The sequence below is a fragment of the Rhinatrema bivittatum genome, chromosome 15 (assembly GCF_901001135.1).
Source record: "Rhinatrema bivittatum chromosome 15, aRhiBiv1.1, whole genome shotgun sequence".
NCBI classification, from domain to species: domain Eukaryota; kingdom Metazoa; phylum Chordata; class Amphibia; order Gymnophiona; family Rhinatrematidae; genus Rhinatrema; species Rhinatrema bivittatum.
The window spans coordinates 51043674-51066621 of NC_042629.1; the positions used below are offsets into that span (position 1 = coordinate 51043674).

General features: G+C 44.6%; 1 protein-coding gene across 6 annotated transcripts in view; it reads right to left on the minus strand.

Annotated features, from left to right (window-relative positions):
• The window catches only part of SENP7 (SUMO specific peptidase 7), an 81898-nt gene that overhangs the window by 6179 nt on the left and 52771 nt on the right, over positions 1 to 22948 (minus strand). For all 6 annotated transcript variants that reach the window (XR_003852929.1, XM_029579102.1, XM_029579101.1 and 3 more), the window contains 11 exons: positions 19586 to 19771; positions 15600 to 15862; positions 14218 to 14351; positions 13206 to 13322; positions 5513 to 5635; positions 4181 to 4273; positions 3529 to 3728; positions 2520 to 2569; positions 2123 to 2166; positions 1352 to 1420; positions 553 to 703 (listed from right to left, as the gene is read on the minus strand). Coding sequence is in view for 5 of the 6 variants with exons in the window: in XM_029579102.1 (XP_029434962.1) it covers positions 553 to 703; positions 1352 to 1420; positions 2123 to 2166; positions 2520 to 2569; positions 3529 to 3728; positions 4181 to 4273; positions 5513 to 5635; positions 13206 to 13322; positions 14218 to 14351; positions 15600 to 15862; positions 19586 to 19771 (1430 nt within the window). In the remaining variant the exon portion in view is untranslated. The remainder of the gene's footprint in view (positions 1 to 552; positions 704 to 1351; positions 1421 to 2122; positions 2167 to 2519; positions 2570 to 3528; positions 3729 to 4180; positions 4274 to 5512; positions 5636 to 13205; positions 13323 to 14217; positions 14352 to 15599; positions 15863 to 19585; positions 19772 to 22948) is intronic.

The following is a 22948-nucleotide window of genomic DNA, read 5'->3' on the forward strand; positions in this document are numbered from 1 at the left end:
TAACATAGCAAAAGATGTTTCTAAATGTGCTCTTAAATCTTATTTACCTACTTCGGTATTGTAGCATTTAGATATTTGTGGAAGCGAGGAACACCACTGGCTAGCATCTGGCAGACTGCTATGGGGCAAGACCCCTTTTATACGTCCCAATGTACCTAAATCCTGACCTCCCCAGACTCTGCTATTCCAGTGTTGCCAATACTGTGGCTATTTTGGGTGCAGTTGTGACAAAGCCACAATGTGCTAGACACATTAGTAAAATGATCTGAAATGACAGCGCCCAATACAAAATCATGATTTACAGCTACCAAAAAGGATCTCAATTAGATTGCATTACAATTTCAGAAAACAGTCAACAGATTTTAAAAGGGGAGAAAAGACTCCAGGGTGATGGGATGTCTGGCCAAGCAGCTAACACTAAAACCTGATTCACGTTACTGAAGCCTTGGGGCCACTGCAGCGTCTCAAGGTAGACAACCTGGAGCCTGAGGAACATGCTTTATAACACACCCTACTGTGATGAAGATCAACCTCACAGAAAGAGTGCTGTACCTGGAAGAAGCTTTCTACGTATTGTAGTAAGTAGATACCACAGTCACTGCTGTTATCCTGTTTGGGAACTCGGGGACAAAAGTCTCTCATGTTAGATCTGCTGAACTCTCGAGCCGTTCCTTTTTTAACATGCCATTCCACTTTTAAGTACCTGGGATTAACAGATGCAAAAAAATTCAGGCACACCATGCAAAGGATGCTGAATGGGAAAAAAAAAAGGATCTTGTCCTGCTTAAAAATGATAATAAATAGCTGTCGTGATACCTTGTTATCAAAGCTGTACAAGCTGCCAATGATTCAAATATGAACAAGGTGCATTTTACCTGCAGACTCTGCAACAGGCTTCAAAGGGAAAGTATGCACAGGTAGATTTTAGCAATTGAAAATTGAAAGTACATTCTAGAGCACATCCCAGGAACGCTTCCTGTAAACACGGCTAAAAGCACGCGGGTCGTGGAACCCTGCGCAGACAGTTTGCCGCAGGGCATTTCTCTGACAGCCAATTGCAATCTACCCACATAAATGGCTTGGAGAAGTACTGAAAGTTTTCCCAGTCTTCCTCAGTAGTGACTCAACAGGACGAGGGGTCTCCAAAAGGGTTTTCTCTTCACAGCAGCTGGAGCTGATCAGAGGATTCTGGGCAGACTAAATGGACCCACTGTTTTCTTTTCATCTACTGACAGCAGACTTTTCATCTGCTTGCTAGGGTACAGCACAATGCACCTACTCAGAGAACGACCAAAATTACTTTTCATTTAAACACATAACAAAAGCACTTAATTTAGACACTAGTACTCACTCTCGTAGCATCTGGACAGTGTTCTGCAAAGATCCCGCTCTCAGGGAATCTAACATGAGAATGCAAGGTCTGGAGAGTGCAAAAACAGAAAGGCCTTTCAGTTTCTGGTTGTTTTATTTGTATTATCTTGCCAGCTTCTATCGAATCTTCTGAGCCAACGCTGACAAAAGTTAATCATTTCTCTTAATCTAGCCGGCTAAAATTTGGCTGGCTAGACTTCAGGATGTAACCAAAATTCCAGACTGGCTGGCAAACGTTTAGGGCCTATCAAACTCTGCCCCTGTGCCCAAACCTTGTTTCACAAGCTGAACTTAGCCACCTTGTGAATTCAGGAGCTACATTTAGCCCCTGAAGGGGACTGATTTTTCAAAAGCAGAGTTTTAGCTGGATAACGCCCCAAAGTTAGCCAGTTAAATGCGTTGAAAATTCAATCCATTGCAATTATCAAACAGCTGCAAGTTAATTCAAAATAAAAGAAACCAAAATTATTACAAGGTGTGTCAAAATCCTGTAACGTTACTTTTGTATAGTACTTATTGCCTGAATGCAAAATGCAAAAGTCCTGGCAGGAAATATTTTCTTTTTAGGTGAGCTTGCTAATTAAATAGTTAGATAAAAGATCTCTCCAAGTGATACCAAATTATTGGTAATTTATGCATCAGGCAAGCTATATTTATTTAGGAAAATCAAACTATGCACTGCCCCATATTTTAGTGAGATTTTTTATTCTGGAATAATCTGAAATCAACAGGAGCTAATGACATTACCTACCTTTTACAAACTTTCAGTTTCCTAGAATTATTTTCCAGGGCATTCTGTGAAAACATTGCAGATACATTTCCTGTAAATTCAGTTTTAATAAGCAATGCGTATGAGGAAACTGTGATCTAAGTAAACATTTAATGGAGTAGACCCTTAGCTGAGAAAATACCAAGTCTGAAAAACAGTCAAGAATCATCAGGCCCAAAACTGAACTGGGATTTCATACTGAACACGTAAAACTCAATACTATTTTCCGGTTTAAATGCATAAAGAAATGTATTACTAAATTTTGCAGAAGAGTGCCAGAACACCTGTAAGAGCAGCAACACAATAAAATTCATTAGCATAAATGTATCCGTTCCTATCAGAAGGAATTAATAAATGCAGACAACAGAACCAAACTTACTTTGGGATTCTCACAGTTCGTGGAGAATAAGGACGTCCTCTGTTCATCATCTGGGGTAAAAAAAAAAAAAAAAATCAAAAACAAAATACGAGTAGACTTCATTGATTATTACACTACCAGTACAAACCTGAATGAGGATACATCAGTGCTACATAGAGGGTCTGATTCATCTTCTTCCAATTGTTCAGAATGGGACTTAGCCGGAAAAACTGCAGGTTTTAAATTTCCTGCTGCTCTGAACTCTTCCAACTTATCCTGCAGTTTAGCCAGATAAATGACAGCTGGCATTCCGAGGTGGAGTTAAACTAGTCAGAAACTCTACTACTCAGACTTTGCTGGATGAGTTATCTGGCTATGCCTGGTTATGCTGAAGAGCAACCCTAAAGGTAGTCCGATACGTTTATCTGGCTATATGCCGCCGAGCACCTAATTGGCAGCGTTCCACTGATTATCCACGACTATTTATCCAGCTAACTTTAGCAGGATAAACTGTCCGCTCGCTGCGCTGCTGAATACTGACCTCATAGTGTTCATTTATCAAATGCTTTATACATTGTACCAAGGGCAATTTCCCAAAGCTATTTACCGGGAACAGTGGCTGTTTGAAAGCTGCAAATACTCAATGCTCTTAGTTTGACTCAAACTGTGTGGAGGAGTTCCCGAGGTTAGAATGGGGGAGGCAACACTGCAAAGTTTCCTTGGAAAAATGACCCACAGAAAACGCATGTGCTAATACGCCTGTGGATATACTTTCAAAGGGACGCTGCACTCAGACCTTCCCTCTGAAAATTGGTACAAAGCCCGTGAGTGAAACACCAGGTGACTCTGCACCGATGTGGGCAGTTTGGAAAATTACCCCCAAAGATTACAAAATCCGAAGACAAGCCATTACAAGATTCACAGGACAATTTTATGAACTGCAGACAGAGGAGCAGAGGGGCTACATTTGCCAACAGCAGTGGCTTCTGTACAGAGGATTTATTTTCTGGATGTGGAACTTTTGTTTTACCTTCTGATTTCTCATTACTATCCTCATCGAGTTTTTCTTCTTCCCTGCTAGAAGAGTCATGAAAGACAATAACGGTTTCTTTTCTAGCTGGATTTCTTGTTTCTCTGGGCTGAAGTGTGGACGGAGACTCACTCTGCCTGTCTTCATACACAGTTTTTTCTAATGAAGGAAAGCAAATCACTGCCAGGTACCAGTGTGACCTGCAAAGAGTGAAGTATCAGCCATATCAGCCTACAAGCTTACTAACACCCTGGCCACTTTTTCAAAGCTAGTCCTGCTGGCAGGTGTAGGACAATTGCATGGCTCTTTACTACAATGCTACATCAGTCATGACTGCTGTTAGTCTAGTACAGCAAAACTACTAGAAACATGGAAATCCTTCTGGGCACTTTCTTTTCAACGACACAAAGATTTTCCAGATAGTGAACATCAAGCAGCGTCATGGAAAACACCATGGATTAAATATAATACATTTCTATGCCTCATAAACTAAACTGTGCTGGGTTTCTATCATATCTAGCATTACTATTTTAAAAACAATTACCACTAACAATGCTAGTCCCCCCCCCACCCTTAGGTTTCTGAAAAGAAACGAAGCTGTAGAACTGGTCAGTTGCTGAAATCTTGTTTGAGGGTAACATGCCATGCTTACTCCTCGTTCACAGGTACGAAGATGTAATCCTTCTTAAAAATGTCAACATGGCGGGTCCATCGTTTTACTCGCTGATGCCGCTTCTGTGCTGCTCTGTCAATGAAAAAGCAAACAGACTTCTTTCTAACCTCTTATCATCAAAACCACTGCAGACAGTGATGTCAACAGCCATTCGACATTCACCAACCATTTATATTACACGTAGGAGCATCGCACGTGTAAGCCACATAACACAACAATAAAGAGTCAGATGGAAAAATGGCAAAATTCATAGTCACAGATTTTCATGATAGCTTCTAATCTTAGCAAAATTGTTCTTGCCTGCTAGAACCATCCAGCTGTACCTTAAGCTTCAAATGTTAGGAAAATACAGGAGGACCACTCTTGAGAAGAGCATCCCATTGAATGCAATCAGCGTGCAAAAGAGGCCCCACAGCATGGCATGACATATATGCCAGACGACTACCAGCACCCAACAGACATCAACAGGAAAGATTACAACCTAGCACTCCAGAGGAAGGAGGGAAATACACTGATTGAGTTGTTTAAGGCAGTGAATGCTGCAAATCTTCTATTTCTGGCAGTTTTCAGTGTCTGTAGTTACATGAAGACTCAGGCTGGATGGGTTCTAGATTAACTTTTGCCTAGAGATGAATTTAGAAATTTTGTCCTGGGGGAGAGTATCAAATAAGAATTATGGGGTAGGCATCAAAGCTATGAGGTTTCTGTAACTGTGATATGTCACTTCTCAAATTAAAAATCTAGTTTTCTAAATAAACCTGAACCATAAAACTGAACACCAAAGGCTCCCCAGGGAGTAGGGAAGGAGAGGGCACTGCCATCCTCTACAATGTAATACTCAAATGCAACACTGAATTTATCAAAACTACTTTAGTTACCAAGATGGACTGTTGCAGTAAACTGGGTGACCATCACAGGGTCTCTTGGTCACACTTAAAGCAAAATCCCCAAAAAAACAAGTGAGAGAGGTTTTCTAGTCTTCTTGCATTTCAAGCTCTTTTTTTCACTGATCCTGCCAAATCACCAATGGCCGCCCCCCCCTCCCACCCCACTTCCAGGAGATCTATCAGGGGCCTTCTCCCAGGACAGATTTGGCTGAAATCTGGCAGGAGTGTTGGCACTTTCAGTAAGAGACTCTCTTACTAAATTTCACCCAAATCCATCCACACAGATGGACAGACTGCGACTGCTTTAATTTTACCTTGGAAAGATGGGCTATCAAACTAATAAAATAATAATTATAAAACTAATAATAAATAAGTGTTCTGCATTGAGTAAACAATCCTAAAAACTGAACCGAAATGGACTCACGAAAGATCTGAGATCTCTTCAGTTGAATTCTTCTCTTTCCTAGTCAGACATCTGTAGAAAAAGCTGCTGAAAACGTGAGACCGCTCAGCAAGTTGCTTGGGAACTTTCTCCATCAAGAGGTATCTGTACAGAAAGAACACGGGTTACCCCTTAAGGTCTTGCTGCCAATACGAAAACAACCAACACAGAGGACTAAAAGGTCTCTGAAAAGCGAAGAAAAAAAATACTTGTGTGAAAAATGGGTTGATCTCCCCGATTATCATAAGATCGCAATTAGGCACAAAAAGTCTATGTGGACAACTTGTTAATGCATTTCTAAAGTTACCATTTAGCAGAGTTGCTTACCTGTAACAGGCGTTCTCAAAGGACAGCAGAATGTTAGTCCTCGCACATGATGACATCATCCAATAGAGTCCGATGCGGAAAACTTATGTCAAAGTTTCCAGAAACTTTGATTAGGCACACTGAGCATGCCCAGCATGCCCTGTATCATGCGTCCACGCGGGGTCCCTCTTCAGTCTCGTAACACAGAATTAAGATTAAAATAAAAAATGAGAAGAAACCAACTCTGCAGGGTGGCGGGAAGGTTTCGTGAGGACTAACATCCTGCTGTCCTTGGAGAACACTACAGGTAAGTAACTCTGCTTTCTCTAAGGAGAAGCAGGATGGTAGTCCTCATACATAGGTGAAACTCTAGCTACAGGCTGCTCCCCAACTCAAAAGGAGACCAACATATATCTAACAGGTACTGTTGGTAACAGAGGGGGAGACAGCCGGAACCCAAACAACAGGCCCTAGGTTGAGAGGGTTCTACACCTCAAACAGGTTCCGGAGGACAGACTGCCGAACCTACTGTTGCATCAGCCATCTTTATCCAGACAGTAATGTGATATGAATGTGTGGAGAGAACTCCACATCGCAGCCTTGCAGCTCTCCTCCATGGAAACTGCTCGCAAGTGGGCAACCGACGCTACCATGGCTCTAACAGAATGAGCCTTGATATGGCCCTCAAGATGCAGTTACACCTAGACATAACAGAAGGAAATGAAATCTGCTAGCCAACTAGATAGTGTCTGTTTGGCAACGGCAAAGTTGGGTAAACTGACCGTTCCAGGTAGAAGGCTGAGGCTCGCTTACAGTCCAAACTGTGCAGTGCTAGTTTGCCTTGGTGCGAATGGGGCCTGGGAAAGAATATTGTCAAGATGATTGACTGGTTAAGATGGAAATCCGTCACCACCTTAGGCAAGAACTTAGGGTGCCTATGCAAGACCACCCTGTCATGATAAAACTTAGTATAAGGTGGAAAGTCACTAAGGCCTGGAGCTCACTGACCCTGCGCACTGAAATGACTGCCACCAAAAATATGACCTCCCAGGACAGGTACTTTAGGTCACAGGTGCTCAGCAGCTCAAAAGGAGCTTTCATCAGCTGAGCTAACACCATGCTGAGGTCCCAAGACACAGTGGGAGGCTTCAATTGAAGCAGGCCCCGCATGAAACGTACAATAAACATGTGGATAAAGGTGAACCTGTAGACGTAGTTTACTTGAATTTTCAGAAGGCGTTTGATAAAGTTCCTCATGAGAGGCTTCTAGGAAAAGTAAAAAGTCATGGGATAGGTGGCGATGTCCTTTCGTGGATTACAAACTGGCTAAAAGACAGGAAACAGAGAGTAGGATGAAATGGACAATTTTCTCAGTGGAAGGGAGTGGGCAGTGGAGTGCCTCAGGAATCTGTATTGGGACCCTTACTTTTCAATATATTTATAAATGATCTGGAAAGAAATACGACAAGTGAGATAATCAAATTTGCAGATGACACAAAATTGTTCAGAGTAGTTAAATCACAAGCAGATTGTGATAAATTGCAGGAAGACCGTGTGAGACTGGAAAATTGGGCATCCAAATGGCAGATGAAATTTAATGTGGATAAGTGCAAGGTGATGCATATAGGGAAAAATAACCCATGCTATAATTACACAATGTTGGGTTCCATATTAGGTGCTACAACCCAAGAAAGAGATCTAGGCGTCATAGTAGATAACACATTGAAATCGTTGGTTCAGTGTGCTGCGGCAGTCAAAAAAGCAAACAGAATGTTGGGAATTTTTAGAAAGGGAATGGTGAATAAAATGGAAAATATCATAATGCCTCTGTATCGTTCCATGGTGAGACTGCACCTTGAATACTGTGTACAATTCTGGTCGCCGCATCTCAAAAAAGATATAATTGCGATGGAGAAGGTACAGAGAAGGGCTACCAAAATGATAAGGGGAATGGAACAGCTCCCCTATGAGGAAAGACTAAAGAGATTAGGACTTTTCAGCTTGGAGAAAAGACGGCTGAGGGGGGATATGATAGAGGTGTTTAAAATCATGAGAGGTCTAGAACGGGTAGATGTGAATCGGCTATTTACTCTTTCGGATAATAGAAAGACTAGGGGGCACTCCATGAAGTTAGCATGGGGCACATTTAAAACTAATCGGAGAAAGTTCTTTTTTACTCAACGCACAATTAAACTCTGGAATTTGTTGCCAGAGGATGTGGTTAGTGCAGTTAGTATAGCTGTGTTTAAAAAAGAATTGGATAAGTTCTTGGAGGAGAAGTCCATTACCTGCTATTAAGTTCACTTAGAGAATAGCCACTGCCATTAGCAACAGTAACATGGAATAGACTTAGTTTTTGGGTACTTGCCAGGTTCTTATGGCCTGGTTTGGCCACTGTTGGAAACAGGATGCTGGGCTTGATGGACCCTTGGTCTGACCCAGTATGGCACGTTCTTATGTTCTTAACTATAGACTGTACAGAGATGGGCGTACCATCTACACTGTGGTGGTATGCACCAATTGCACTGTGATGAACTCTAACGGAGTGGGTTTTTAAGCCAGCCTCCGACAGGTGTAGAAGGTAATCAAGCAGTTTTTGTGTGGGGCAGGAGAATGGATCTAGGACCTTCTGCTCACACCACATGGAAAACCTCCTCCATTTCAGTCCACAGGACCTTCTAGTGGAAGGTTTTCTAGAAGCCACCAGGACCAGAGATCAAGCAGCTGCAGGATTAACCTCTCAACATCCAGGCTGTGAGTGACAAGGCCTGGAGGTTGGGATGCTGCAGCCTGCCTTGATCTTACGTGATGAGATCTGGGGAGGTCCTTAGACTGATCAGTTTCCAGATGGACAACTCCCGCAGCAGTGGAACCAGATCTGTCTCGGCCAATGAGGGGCTATGAGGATCATAATCCCTCTGTCTTCTCAAGCTTGAAGAGAGGCCAGGCCAGTCTGCAGAGGTGTGCCGCCACAGGGATGGTGCCGATGCTTCTTGGTTTTCCCATGATGCTTGGCCTGGTCCAGGTCGAGGATGATGAACCTGGTGTCCTCAGCCCGGAGGAGATAGACAGCGGTTGGTCTTGGGTGCCCCTAACCACCGGCGACCTTGATGGAATTGATGGTCCTGCCTATGTTGATGCCAAGATCCTTCAATGCAGATGCCGACAGCTCGACTTTTTCGATCCGAAGAAGTTATCCATCTTGAGTCGAAGTTGATGTCCCTTTGGACTCATCAGGGTGCACAAGGGGCAACCCCTGATGTCATGCGATGTCCCCAGGCAGAGGATGCAAACATCATGAGGATCGGTAATCAACATGGTCCTCCGGCACTGGGAGCATCGGTGGAAACCGGATGTGGCCATGACGGGGCAAACCAAAGGGAAAAAGAACAGAATGATGGTGGTGGGTGTTGATGGAAGACGAGCACCGAGGCACCACCACCACGGGGAAGAACCGACCGTGAAATGAAACTTACCCAAACGCCAAAAACCCTGACAGGGGAACTACGGGGAGGGCACAAAGAGGGACCCGGCAACGGACCGATCGTGTAAAACTGTAAAAAACTGAAGTTTTCTGTAAGGCAAATAGCTAAGATTTTAGAGCTAAATCAAACCGTGAGGCTCACAGCTCCATGGAAAAAAAAAGAGGGACCCCGTGTGGCTGCATGGTATAGGGCATGCTGGGCATGTTCAGTGTGCTTAGTCAAAATTTCTAGAAACTTTCACATACATTTTCCGGATTGGGCTCCATCTGATGATGTCACCATGTGTGAGGACTACCATCCTGCTTGTCCTCAGAGAAATGAACATAAGAAATTGCCTAGCTGGTCAGACCAAGGGTCCATCAAGCCCAGCATCCTGTTTCCAACAGACGCCAAACCAGGCCACAAGAACCTGGCAATTATCCAAACACTAAGAAGATCTCATGCTACTGATGCAATTAATAGCAGTGGCTATTCCCTAAGTAAATTTGATTAATAGCCGTTAATGGACTTCTCCTCCAAGAACTTATCCAAACCTTTTTTGAACCTAGCTACACTAACTGCACTAACCACATCCTCTGGCAACAAATTCCAGAGCTTTATTGTGCATTGAGTGAAAAAGAATTTTCTCTGATTAGTCTTAAATGTGCTACTTGCTAACTTCATGGAATGCCCCCTAGTCCTTCTATTATTCGAAAGTGTAAATAACCGAGTCACATCTACTCATTCAAGACCTCTCATGATCTTAAAGACCTCTATCATATCCCCCCTCAGCCGTCTCTTTTCCAAGCTGAACAGCCCCAACCTCTTCAGCCTTTCCTCATAGGGGAGCAGTTCCATCCCCTTTATCATTTTGGTTGCCCTTCTCTGTACCTTCTCCATCGCAACTATATCTTTTACTCATGTATAAGTCGAGAAATTTAAGTCTCAAAATTCATCTTGAAATGGAGAAATTACATACCTAATAATTTTGTTTTCCTTAGAGTAGACAGATGGACTCAGGACCAATGGGTTTATGCTCCCCCTGCCAGCAGCTGGAGATGGAGTCAGGTTTCAAAGCTGACTTCACCCTAGATACACCTCTGCAGTGACCTCAGCCCTTCAGTACGCTCTTCAAAAGTCACTGTGGACATACTATCGAAAAAACTGGATTAAAAATGGATAACCATAACTGTACTCAATCAAACAAACAATGAACCCCAGTAAGATTATAGATGCCCTTATCTAGGGACTGGATGACGGCTTACCCATAATCTCTTGGAATCGATATCCACTCCACGGGTGAATCCTTGGCAGCATTCTTGGGCAGCCGTGGGCGGGATGCTGAGCCCTGCGCATACCAATGCCCTTCGTAGGACCATACTGCATTCATAGAAACACGTGCAAGATGGCGCCGATGAGGCTGACCATGTGGTGTGCCTAAAGTGGGGCCTAGACCACTGGGGGCTGCTCAACCCGCTCGGAGGCCCAATTCCCCTTATCCCCATGGGAGCGGGAACAATGTCGGTATGGTGCGCCAAGCATGGAGACTTGAGGAAACCTACCGGAAATCCCTCCAATCCTCTCTGGATCGATAAATCTTTTTTCTTTTTTTAAACTTACCTGGGCTCAGCGCTTACCGGCTGAGTACAGAGACGGACTCCATCTGCAGGGGGATAGGGCTTTGGCTGTCACCGCCGCACTCGGCTTCCTGCACCTGCTGCCTTTCAGCTGCTTGAGCAGCAAAGTCCAAGCCAGGAACCAGCTACCGGACCAAGGCTCACCTCTGAGGGAAATCGCATCAGGAATTCTCAACTGGGGGAGGGATCTTTAGGTATCACTGCAGGAGAGTGGGGCTCAATCTTTTCTCCAATTTAAAAGTAGAATTTCTTCTTCCAAAAGGTACAGCGATCCCCATAGGGAAAGCTGTCTGCATCTGCTGGAGATGGAGAAATACTGAAGGGCTGAGGTCACTACAGGGGTGTATCTAGGGTGACATCAGCTTTGAAATCTGACTCCATCTCCATCTTCTGGTAGGAGAGCATAAACCCATTGGTCTTGAGTCCGTCTGGCTACACGATAGGAAAAACAGGGTCACCCTATCCACAGGTCAATGGTCTGTTCAGTCCTTCCCTCCCTCCCCCATGTCTATCCCCGGTCCATTCACCCGCGAACTGAAGACACAACCAAAGCAACTAGAAAGAGGCCGGTGGCAGTAGGACAACTTCCTCCTTGCACCCCCTCTGGATCCCTTAACTCACCCGCTGCTAGCAGGACAACAATGGGAGTTGCAGTAGCTCAGGTGCGTCCTCCCTCCTTCCCTGCTAGAGCCTGATCGGCATGCTTAGATCCACTTGGTTCAAGGCATGACATTGGGACCCCACAAGGGAGGAGGGAAGACGCACTGAGCAGCCACAATGCCTGTTATCCTGCTAGCAGCGGGTGAGTTGAGGGGGTGCGAGGGGGAAGCTGTCCTACTGCCACCAGCCTCTTTCCAGCTGCTTCGGTTGCATCTTCAGCCAAAGCACACCGGGGATTGCCATGGGGAAGGAGTGAATGACTGGGGATAGCCTTGGAGTAGGGAGGGAAGGATTGAATAACCGGGGATAGCCTTGATTTATCCTCGAGATCGACTTATACATGAGTACATACAAACACCGTCAATGGTTTAAATTGGTCAGGTATACCGTAGTATTAGCATTCTTGGCCATTAGCAGTCTGTTAAATTTCACACACTACCCTGTTGTCATCTCAGCAGTGATTGGTAGGTGCCGTTTGTCACTGCAATTGGGTATTTGGAATCCTGTGAGACACTTGGTTCATAATCAGAATATCCATTAACTAGTACAGCAGAGAAGAAGCCAGATACAAAGTCCAATCTTTCTCCTTAGAAAGTTTCTATATGCCACTGTATGGTATCTGGATTAGAGGAAGTCTTAGAATATTAGAGGAGATTTCAGAAGGCATGGAGATTACAACCCTTAACCAATAAGCCTTGATGCTTTTACTGCAACATCACTCTCCACTTTGATGGCAGGGGGAAAAGGGGAACTGGATTCATCAACCAAGACAGCCCCGTCTTCTAAGGTCTGGGGTACTGATACTCAAGCATAAGGGGGAAAAGCACAGCACTGCTTCTACTGCAAATCCATAAGCAATGCACATCAAGCAGCACTGTCTGAATTTTCAAGAAAGCTCATCAGCCAGTTAAAAATGTTGCTAGCTACAATTTTTATGGGTTATAGCTTGGAATAACTGCATGGAGCAGCAGTTACTACCCTTAAGAGAAACATGACAGTAGCCTACACAGAATGGCAGCTGCTACCTAGGGAAGCTTGCTGGGCTTGTTATATGTTATTCTACAGTTCTAGCAGGCATTGCTGTAATACTGAACGACAAGCTGAATATTCTCTTTTACTATAACATAAAATTAAACCATCACATTGACCTAATGGAACAAAACACCTCAGACTACATGCCAAGTAGTTTTTTCTCTCAGGATTTCATATACTTAGTGAGGTCAAAGGCATGCAACCCTTAGCACTGCTTTGCAGATTGCTATTGGGTGCTGTTGCTTTCGTCTAAGTTCAAAATTAGAATATGATTTCACAATCTCTTAACAAGAAAAGCAAACAAATTTTAAGGGGAAAAAAAATCAGAATTCTCTCTTAAGAGAAATTCTGTTCCAGGCACTCCAGGTCTTGACAGCAACCCCAGTTTCTGATCTCCATGCTTTCTCCAGCAGACAAAATTCCTTTATGCCTGCGGAGTTCAGCTTAGATTCTAGAAAACTATTGCATTTCTTGTGGGACGAATCTTTCAACTGTGGCAATTTGCATGAGAAAAGCAAACGTTTCCATGACTAGCCCTGTCTCAGAACAGCTCAGCAGCTCCCTCTGAATACCTACTTAAGGTAGAAATCAATGATGACATCATTGAGGAATTCACCATGCTCCAGACACTCCAGGTCCTCTCTGGTGACACCCAATCCCCCTTTTGTTGGAGGAGGAGGATACACAATCAACCTAAAGAGAAAAACCACAATGTAGGCGAGAAAATAAGCGTGTTGCTAATTCATCAATAGTAAGCGTAATCGGAGGATTTGACAGCAGTAGTTGAATTTTGTGGCCCATCTTGTGGCCGAGGAATCGTGGGAGATTTGGGGGGGGGGGGGGGGGGTTTGGCACTGATTATAGAACACAGTTTTAGAATCCTTATTGGTCCTGGACAAAAGTGAATTCTTTGCAGCTAGATACCTTTATTTCGACCAACATAAGAATTGGCGAAAGAAGATGCTGTTGTCCCTTAACTTTCAGGACCACAAAGGTCCTTTCTTCTGATGTCCATATCTAGCCAAGTCTCCCAAGAGGTCTTGAAAGTTTGTATACACCATTATCTTTGGATAATTTTTAGGTTTTGTCCAATAAGAGGGCAATTTTAAAATTGTCTGCATTAACACAATGCACAAACTTTGATCTCCAAGCTTTGCACCAATTTTTAAAGCAAAAGGAGACGTATGCTTCCATGATACTTGCCAAGGGTACAAAGCATGTATGGTAACTTAGGCCTACTTTCTTCTGCAGGTAAATTTTTGCTGAAAAAGTACACGTGAAGATCTGAAAATGGAATCTTAATGTGTGTACATTTTCTTCCCTGACCCAAGAACACCCTTGGGAACACCTCTTCCCAGAGCGGCTAAAAGTATAGCACTTTTAACTGCAATGTGGAAGGGGAATTTTCAGTCAATATCTGCATAAATCACTTTGAAAACTGTCTCTAAAAGGTGTCACAACCTGCAAAGAGCCTCGAGTATTACAAGCACACTAACAGTGTGTGTGTGTGTGTGTGACATAAACAGTGCCCATGCTGTTGTCACTACTTCAAAACATGGAAAAATCTAACAGCAGATCTGCAACATACTTCTGGCCTGGTCCAGGACTTCGGACTTCACTCCATGCTTCATCTGGCTTAGGAGAAATTGTAACTGAATAGCAATCAACACTGTGCTTATGCACAAGAGTGTAGTTGGGTTTTGGATCTTTCACGTTTGATTTCTGAAGGGGGAAAAAAGAAAAACCATGTAGACTTTTTCCATAATTCTGTCAACAATTCTTGGGAAAATCCCATAAAACCTTATAGAGAAGCCCCTTTGAATTTTGCCCCACCCGTATATGGGGAAGAAGGGTGGCACTTAAGATGGGGTTAGAGTGGAAGCCACATGTGTACATTGCACCTACAAAGTCCAAGGACTAAACAATCCCTGCAGCAATGACCTGCCACCAGAGTTTCAAACGCTGCAGGCAATTTCCCCTTGAAAATCGGCTTGCAGGGTTTCAAAATTGCCCTCCCCAAAGGCAACATATACATTCATCATATGACACCACCAGGCCCTTCGGTATCATTCTCTTACATATAAAAGATCACCGTTTGTGCCTGTGAGCGCTTTACCCGTTACCTGGAGCAATGGACATGACTCAGACTGCACATTGGGCCTGCACTTTCTGTTCATACGCTGCTTTAGGAGAGCTGTGGCTCTCAGACAACTTCATTAAAAATGAGGCCAACGCTTTCCTAGAGAGCTGATTTCATCCAGAAAAAACAACCGCAGGTCATGCCTCTGCATCTGCTGGAGTCAGAGAGATACTGAAGGATCACATGTGGCACGCCAGTATATCTAGGGGGTGCCTTTTCAGCTTTTCTCTGACTCCATCTGCTGGAAGGGAGGCACAACCCAGCAGTCTGGACTGATCCTGGTACGTACAGGGAACAACTATTTAGAGGGTTGCTACACAGCTGGCAAGTCCTTGGTCATGACTTTTTAAGACAATGGGAACTCCCCAGACTAACCTGATGGCTACAGTCACCAACTCTCCCCAATTCGGCACTATAGAGCTCCCATCTGAAGGTGCAGACATCCTGCAACACCTGCTTGAGAGCACAACTACCAGCAGTGATCAGCTGGCTAGCAAGGGCTCTAACCATTTTCTTCTGCAAAGGGGAGGAACTTAGGATCTACTATGACCTACTTGGGAGGAAACAAACCCTCCTTTCGAAGTGGTTATCACTCCCTCCTCTCCCCCCGTCTGAAACACAAGAACAAAATCTTGCTTTGTGTCTGTGTTTTACCAAATGCTAAAAGGCAGAAATGAAAATATCTAGAAAAACAGAACAAGAAACGAGAAACAAAAGGTTTTCCCCCTGCACAGCTGTAAAGAGAAAGAAGTGAAGGAGAAGAAAAGATGTCACAGAGTAACACAGTCTTATGGTAGCTACAAATGCCTGTAGATGGAGCCATTGACTACCTGAGGTAAGCTTTGCACATCCACCAAGGGGCCTTTCTTGGGCTGCAGCTCAGAACAGAGGGCAAAACATTTGATCATACAGGCCCAATTTTCATGGGGGATGCCCATCATTGAAGGGTATGCCTGCTCCCACGACAGAACTTTGCAGAGTTCCGGAGACCTGTTCCTTCTGCTCACGGCTTTTATCAGCTTAGCCAGCTTGTGCCGTTCCTGTGCTGTGGGAACGCCGCTCAGTTCAAGGAGAACAAATTCATAAAAGGTAGCTGCGGAAACATGAAAAGGGCAGAGCTCACCGTGCAGCTCGACGCTCCCAAACCCCAACACGGCCAGGATCTCACTTCAAATCAGATTACAACTTTCAAAACCATGATTGGGGGGGGGGGTAGAGGGAGATTTACCCTCCTTCAATGCAGGTAAAAGCAGGTGCCTCATTCCAGAGCTCTTTTAGACAAGGCGTGGTTCGGCTGGGAGAAGGAAAGGAAAATTGGTTCTTACCTGCTAATTTTCGTTCCTGCAGTACCACGGATCAGTCCAGACTCCTGGGTTTTGCCTCCCCTCCAGCAGATGGGACAGAGAAAGTTTTACTAACACTGTCACTTAACACGAGGTGCCACCTGCAGTCCCTTCAGTATTGTTCTGTAGCCAAGCCAGAAATGAAAGCAACAAAACCAACACCTTCAATAACTGACCATCCCTGAACGAGCAGTGGGAGGAGGAAACCTTGAACTGAAAACCGCGCCCACACAAATCCCTGTGTAGGACTAACCAAAAACCTGTGCTATACTTCAGAGTAATCACAATAAAAGAGATTGAGTGGACTCTCCAATACTCCCCTTCCTCCAGAGTGCGGGACTCTGGACTGATCTGTGGTACTACAGGAACGAAAATTAGCAGGTAAAAACCAATTTCCCTTTCCCTGTACGTACCCAGATCAGTCCAGACTCTTGGGATGTACCAAAGCTTCTCTAAACAGGGTGGGAGTGTGAGAGTCCTGCTCGCAGCACACTTTCACCAAAACCAATGGCCTCTGGGGCCTGGATATCCAAACGACAATGCCTGGCGAAAGTGGGCAACGATTTCCAAGTAACCGCTTTACAGATCTCCTATGGCGAAACTTGCTGACACTCGGCCAAAGAGGTAGAATGCATCCAGAGCCCCTCCGGAACTGGGCAACCTTGACAGATATACGCAGAGCTAATAGCCTCTTTCAACCACCGCGCTGCCTGCTTCTTTTCTTTCTAAGTGCACGGAGAGACCATAAATTGATCTCTTAGCGGCCGAGCAAATTCTAAAGCGTACACTTGTTTTATTACGCTTAAGACCCACTGATCCGAGGCGATTTTGGTCCTCTCCTCGTACAACAGAGCCAGCCGGCCCCCTCTCACTGGAACAGAGAAGTGGACTAGCCTCGTATCACTGGGTTGATTTGGCTCCAGCTTGGGAAGAACCATCTCTGCCGGACCTAAGCCCCTGAAAGGACTTGCTCCAGGATGGTTGCCTGCTCAAGATCTGCCTCTGATTACTCCCCGACGCTCTGGGCGCCCAAAATCGCCGACTCCCTCTGAAGCGGGAACGAGGAGGAAAGGAACTTTTCCCTTTCGGCTTATCTTCAGGCAATTTGTGGACCTTATTCTCACCGATTACCTCCTCTAAGTGCCAAAGAGCGGTTTCTCTTTAAAGGGCAAAGTTCCCAATTGAGACTTGGATGAAACGTTGGCTGACCAATTCCTCAACCAGGAGTCTTCAAGCTGAAACCGCTGACATCATATTCCTGGAGGAAATCCTGAGGAGATCATACAAGTCATGCGCACTATACGATACAACAGCTTCCAGCCGCTCTGCCTGTTGAGTATCAGATTCAGACAAAGACCTGCCTGTCTGCAACTGCTGCACCCAGCGTAAGCCTGCCCTCAACTTAAAATTGCTACATATAGCAGTCTGAACACCAAGAGCAGACACCTCAAAAAACTTCTTGAGGTGCACTTCCAGCTTCCTGTCCTGGAGGTCCTTCAGAGCTGCAGCACCGGCAACTGGAATGGTCGTCTTCTTAGTAACTGCCGAAACAGATGCATCCACCTTCAGGACCTTCAGAAGCTCAAGCATATCCTCTGGCAAGGTATACAACTTATCCATGGCCCTGCTGACCTTCAGGCCTGTTTCGGGAGTATCCCACTCCCGGTGCCAGGCAGTGAGAGCAGAAAAGCCGCTGGAGGGACGGGGAGAGAACAACCGAGCCACTTGATCGGGTAAGCAACAGAGCCAGGGTAAAACCATGCCATCCCACAGCAACCCCCGTCTAAAACTTTCCTTCTGTTCTGCTTTTATTTATTTTTTGAACAAAAACTTTAACAAGTAATGAGTAATAAAGAAAGCACTTCCCTCAAAGAATGGCTGCAGGCTCAGTCCGTCCCTCAGGGCAAGTGAACCAGGACCCCCCCCCCCCCCCCCCCCCCCCGTTTTCAGCCAGCAATTGAGCGAGCTACGAAAGGGTCCCCGACCCTCTGCTTGTCTGCCTCATAAACCAGGGGGGATGGCCCCAGCAGGACCTAACAACCCCCTGGGAGGCAAGCACTGCTGAATTCTGTAGTTCAATCTTTTTTTTTTGAAAACTCAGATTGCAGGCTTTGCACCTCCACTATCTGCTGGAGACAGAGAAATACTAAGGATCTGCAGGTGGCACCTCATGTTAAGTGGCAGAGGCAGTAAAACTTTCTCTGTCTCCATCTGCTGGAGGGAAGGCGAAACCCAGAAGTCTGGACCAATTTGGGTACGTACACGGAAATGAACACACGCAGATTGAATTTTCCACTCTATGTGCTCATTCTTCCATGGGAAAAGACTTCATAAAAATAGGAGGGGCAAAACTCCCGGCCAACTGTGTCCAATAAGGACAGTTTTGAAAATGGGCCTGTCCCATAAGCTGAAAAATGACCCAAAACTTCTGGGAACCTTCAGATTAAATCACAGACATTCTGTATATCATGCAGCCTGCTTAAAAATTCCAGGTTTCTGTGGGCACCTACAGGAAACTCTGCTGTTATACTGAATATGTCCATGGATTCCTAGAAATGCATATTTTTAAGCAGTCTGCAAGTTTCTCATCCAAAATACTTTTTGACATCTTTACCTGACAGACAATCAAATAGTGGGCACAATTTTGCATTCTTTATGGACACTGTCCTTTAAAAAAGAACATGTCTGCTACCCCACTAGAAAGCTTTTTCCCATGGGGCAGGGGCCGTAAATAGAGGCAAGATTCCTATATTCAGTTTCCACGTATACAGGGCAAGTCATCTCTGAGTTTATGTACCTTTACCTTGCACACTAATGGAGACCACTTCCCCATACTGCTGGCTGGCTTTTACAAAAGTGTCAACTATACAAAATTGTGCTTAGACCCATCTCAGCTAGAAATGGAGAGGGATGGACTGAGAACACGCACATGGCAGAAGAAAGTTTAACCTAGGGCAGGGATAAGATCTCTGGTATGAAACGTGCACTAGAACAGAAATTTGATGAATGGCTGAGTATCAGCGACACGACAGGTGCCCTGGCCATCGTCCACAAACATTTATATAAAACGGTGCCTCATCCTAGATGATCTCAAACGTTGGCAAGATCAAAATGTGCTGTAAAGGGGAAATCTGGGGAGAAAAAGTGATTTAAAAACATTTTCTCCCTGTAATGGTATGCAGTATTGGTTTCTCTTTTTTAGCAATACACACTGATGGGTGCTAATTGTCAGGATATTCATTCTCCATTATTTCATACATCTGGTGAACTCAACAACCACCAAAATAAGTACAAATCTAGACTGTAAGCCCCCTCGGGACAGAAAATATCTATTGTACCTGAAAGTTATGCCCCTTGAGATAACAATGAAAAGGTGTGAGCTAAATCTAAATACATAGAAGATTGCTGTGATCTCAGTAGTTGCTATCTGTCTCTCTGTATTTCTCTTTCAAGCTGAGTCCCACTGTACTTACACGGCCTGTTGGCATCGGTATGTCCTAGTTGGGTTTGCATCTGTTCTACATAATCTTTAGCTAGCCTAAAGTAAATTAAACTATTCTGTTTTTCAAAAGGTGATTCATAATTTTCATTAGTCCACAGCCCATATCCTTTCAGATGATGAGTATCCAGCAACAAAGACATATCTTCACCGTCATCCACTGTAGGAAACAGAATACAAGAAAAGGCAAAACATCAGAATTCTGTGCTTTTGGAAGCACTGGCTTTGAAAACTGGAAGCAAAACTCAATTGCTGGAGAAGAGGTACACAATATCTAAAGTTCAGGGAAGACGGAAATTCTGCTTATTGAGGAAATGTGGACACCATGTTAGTATATTTAGATAGACAGAAATAGCAAGCCATGAAAAAGGCTGTAGGTGATGCCATGATACTGGATTAGCTACTTATCAAGTGCTGAACTCCCGGTTTGCACTGGTCTAAAGGAAGGATTAGGACTCTGAATATTTATTACTAACATTTAAATTAGCCAGCATGGTATCAACTGTAACCAGTTTGCTGAATTTGTTTCCATGCAGTTTTGCTGCTTAAAGTGCAGCAATTCAATGCCTGAGCCTTCCTGCAAAAAAGCCAACTCCATTTAAATGCATTTCATTAAAACATAAGTTAAAGCAACAATTCAGCCAAACAAAGCTTTCTGGACATTTCTACAGGTTAAACAGAATTATCAGGCATCCCCATTTTTCATGTTAATTTTTGTTATATATGGGGGGAGATATTAGTTTTCCTCTCATTCTAATGAATCTATGTAAATCAGGTCTGCAGAACTGCTTGCCATCAAAGCCTCACACAGTGTCACAATGAGCCATGCAAAGGAGGAACACAACACAAGGAGCTGAAGTGAGGATTCAAGGTGCAAAACCCAATAGTTTCAGCTGGAAATTAATTTCAGAACACAGACAATTTGCTCTGCAGTCTGCATTGATGGAGGCAAGTGAGGTAAATGAAAAGTTGGAATGATGCAAGCACAAAGAATGAGATGTGCACCCAACAAGCAAGATTTACACATTCAAAAGCTGCAAGAAATGCTCATGGATTGCTGTCTTATTTTTTTGTGCTTAATGGAGATTTTAGCACTGACTTTCCTTGGCACTTCTTCACTTAAGAACACAGAAAATTCAGCCAGCAACTGGATGTAAGTTTGGCCAGCCTCTTCTACGATTGTGGCTCAGGTTCAGGCAGAGCATGGGGAACACCACTTCAGTGGCACAGGATGGTGGGCAAGACTGGAGTAGGACATGGCTGGAAAAGCTTGGAGCGGACCGGAGCGGAGTGCAGGTAAAGCTAGAACCAGAGCTTGGACTGGCGTGGAGGTAGGACTGGAACTTCAGAAACAGAGTGCAGGTAAGAGTGGAGCTGGAACTCGGAAACAGAGTGCAGGTAAGAGTGGAACTGGAACTCTGGAACAGAGTGCAGGTAAGAGTGGAACTGGAACTCTGGAACAGGGTGCTGGTAAGAGTGGAACTGGAACTCTGGAACAGGGTGCTGGTAAGAGTGGAACTGGAACTCTGGAACAGAGTGCAGGTAAGAGTGGAACTGGAACTCTGGAACAGGGTGCTGGTAAGAGTGGAACTGGAACTCTGGAACAGGGTGCTGGTAAGAGTGGAACTGGAACTCTGGAACAGAGTGCAGGTAAGAGTGGAACTGGAACTCTGGAACAGGGTGCTGGTAAGAGTGGAACTGGAACTCTGGAACAGAGTGCAGGTAAGAGTGGAACTGGAACTCTGGAACAGAGTGCAGGTAAGAGTGGAACTGGAACTCTGGAACAGGGTGCTGGTAAGAGTGGAACTGGAACTCTGGAACAGAGTGCAGGTAAGAGTGGAACTGGAACTCTGGAACAGAGTGCAGGTAAGAGTGGAACTGGAACTCTGGAACAGAGTGCAGGTAAGAGTGGAACTGGAACTCTGGAACAGGGTGCAGGTAAGAGTGCAACTGGAACTCTGGAACAGGGTGCAGGTAAGAGTGCAACTGGAACTCTGGAACAGGGTGCAGGTAAGAGTGTAACTCAGGAACAGAGTGCTGGTAAGAGTGGAACTGGAACTCAGGAACAGAGTGCAGGTAAGAGTGGAACTCTGGAACAGAGTGCAGGTAAGAGTGGAACTGGAACTCAGGAACAGAGTGCAGGTAAGAGTGGAACTCTGGAACAGAGTGCAGGTAAGAGTGGAACTGGAACTCTGGAACAGAGTGCAGGTAAGAGTGGAACTGGAACTCTGGAACAGAGTGCTGGTAAGAGTGGAACTGGAACTCTGGAACAGAGTGCAGGTAAGAGTGGAACTGAAACTCTGGAACAGAGTGCTGGTAAGAGTGGAACTGGAACTGTGGAACAGAGTGCAGGTAAGAGTGGAACTGGAACTGTGGAACAGAGTGCAGGTGAGAGTGAAACTCAGGAACACAGGCTAGGACTAGGACAGGACAAGACAGGGCTAGACAAGGATAAGACAGGGCTAGACAAGGATAACACAGAACATTGAACATTGACGTGAAAGCCCAAAGGCAAGGAAGGCCCCGAGAGGCAAGTTAGTGGAAGGCCTAGGTAGGCCACAGAACAAGGGGTGTGACAAATCCAGTAGCCAACCACTAAAATGAAAAACTTTCATATCACACATGGCAGTTTACCCCTCATCCCAAAAACTTCCAAACTTTGAGCACCATAACGATTTTCGGAAGGCATCACCAACAAGGCTGACAAGTAAGTTTGGAAAACAGCAAAGAACTACAGCCAGATTTCCCCATCTCCCTCCACACTTTGGGGCCTAGTTTTATTTCCAGACCTTTTTGTTTACCACGGCTGCTCTAGCTTGAACTCTGTTTCTCTTTAAGTGAAATAATTTTAGATCCTATACTAGTAACAATGAACTTGCCACAAAAAAAAAAAGTCCTTAAATAGGACTGTATTCCATTTCATTGCTAACTGATGATCAGTATGTTAACACTACTCACCAATGAAATGATTAAACACCACCACATAAAAAGTCAGTCAAGTTCAAAATATACCCTGCATGTGTGGTGTGCTAATTGAGAGTGCCCAAATTCTCAGAAGAAAATCTGGATAAAGTTATTTGACATGCAATGTTGGGGCTCTCTTCCAGGTGGCATGTATTTAGTTGCCCCTGCCCCTGCCCAGTGCCTTTCTGAGCTCCAAGCCAGGTTCAGCAACAGCTGAAAGCAATGGGAAGGAAGGGGCACTGAATCCCTGGCTTGTACTAAGCCCCACAGTAGGCAGGAAATAACGGTTGTTTTTAAATCATCAACATATTTTGTCCATGATCAGGATGCAAGCAGTATATGTTAGCGCCGGGCACAACGCAGGGTGCATTTC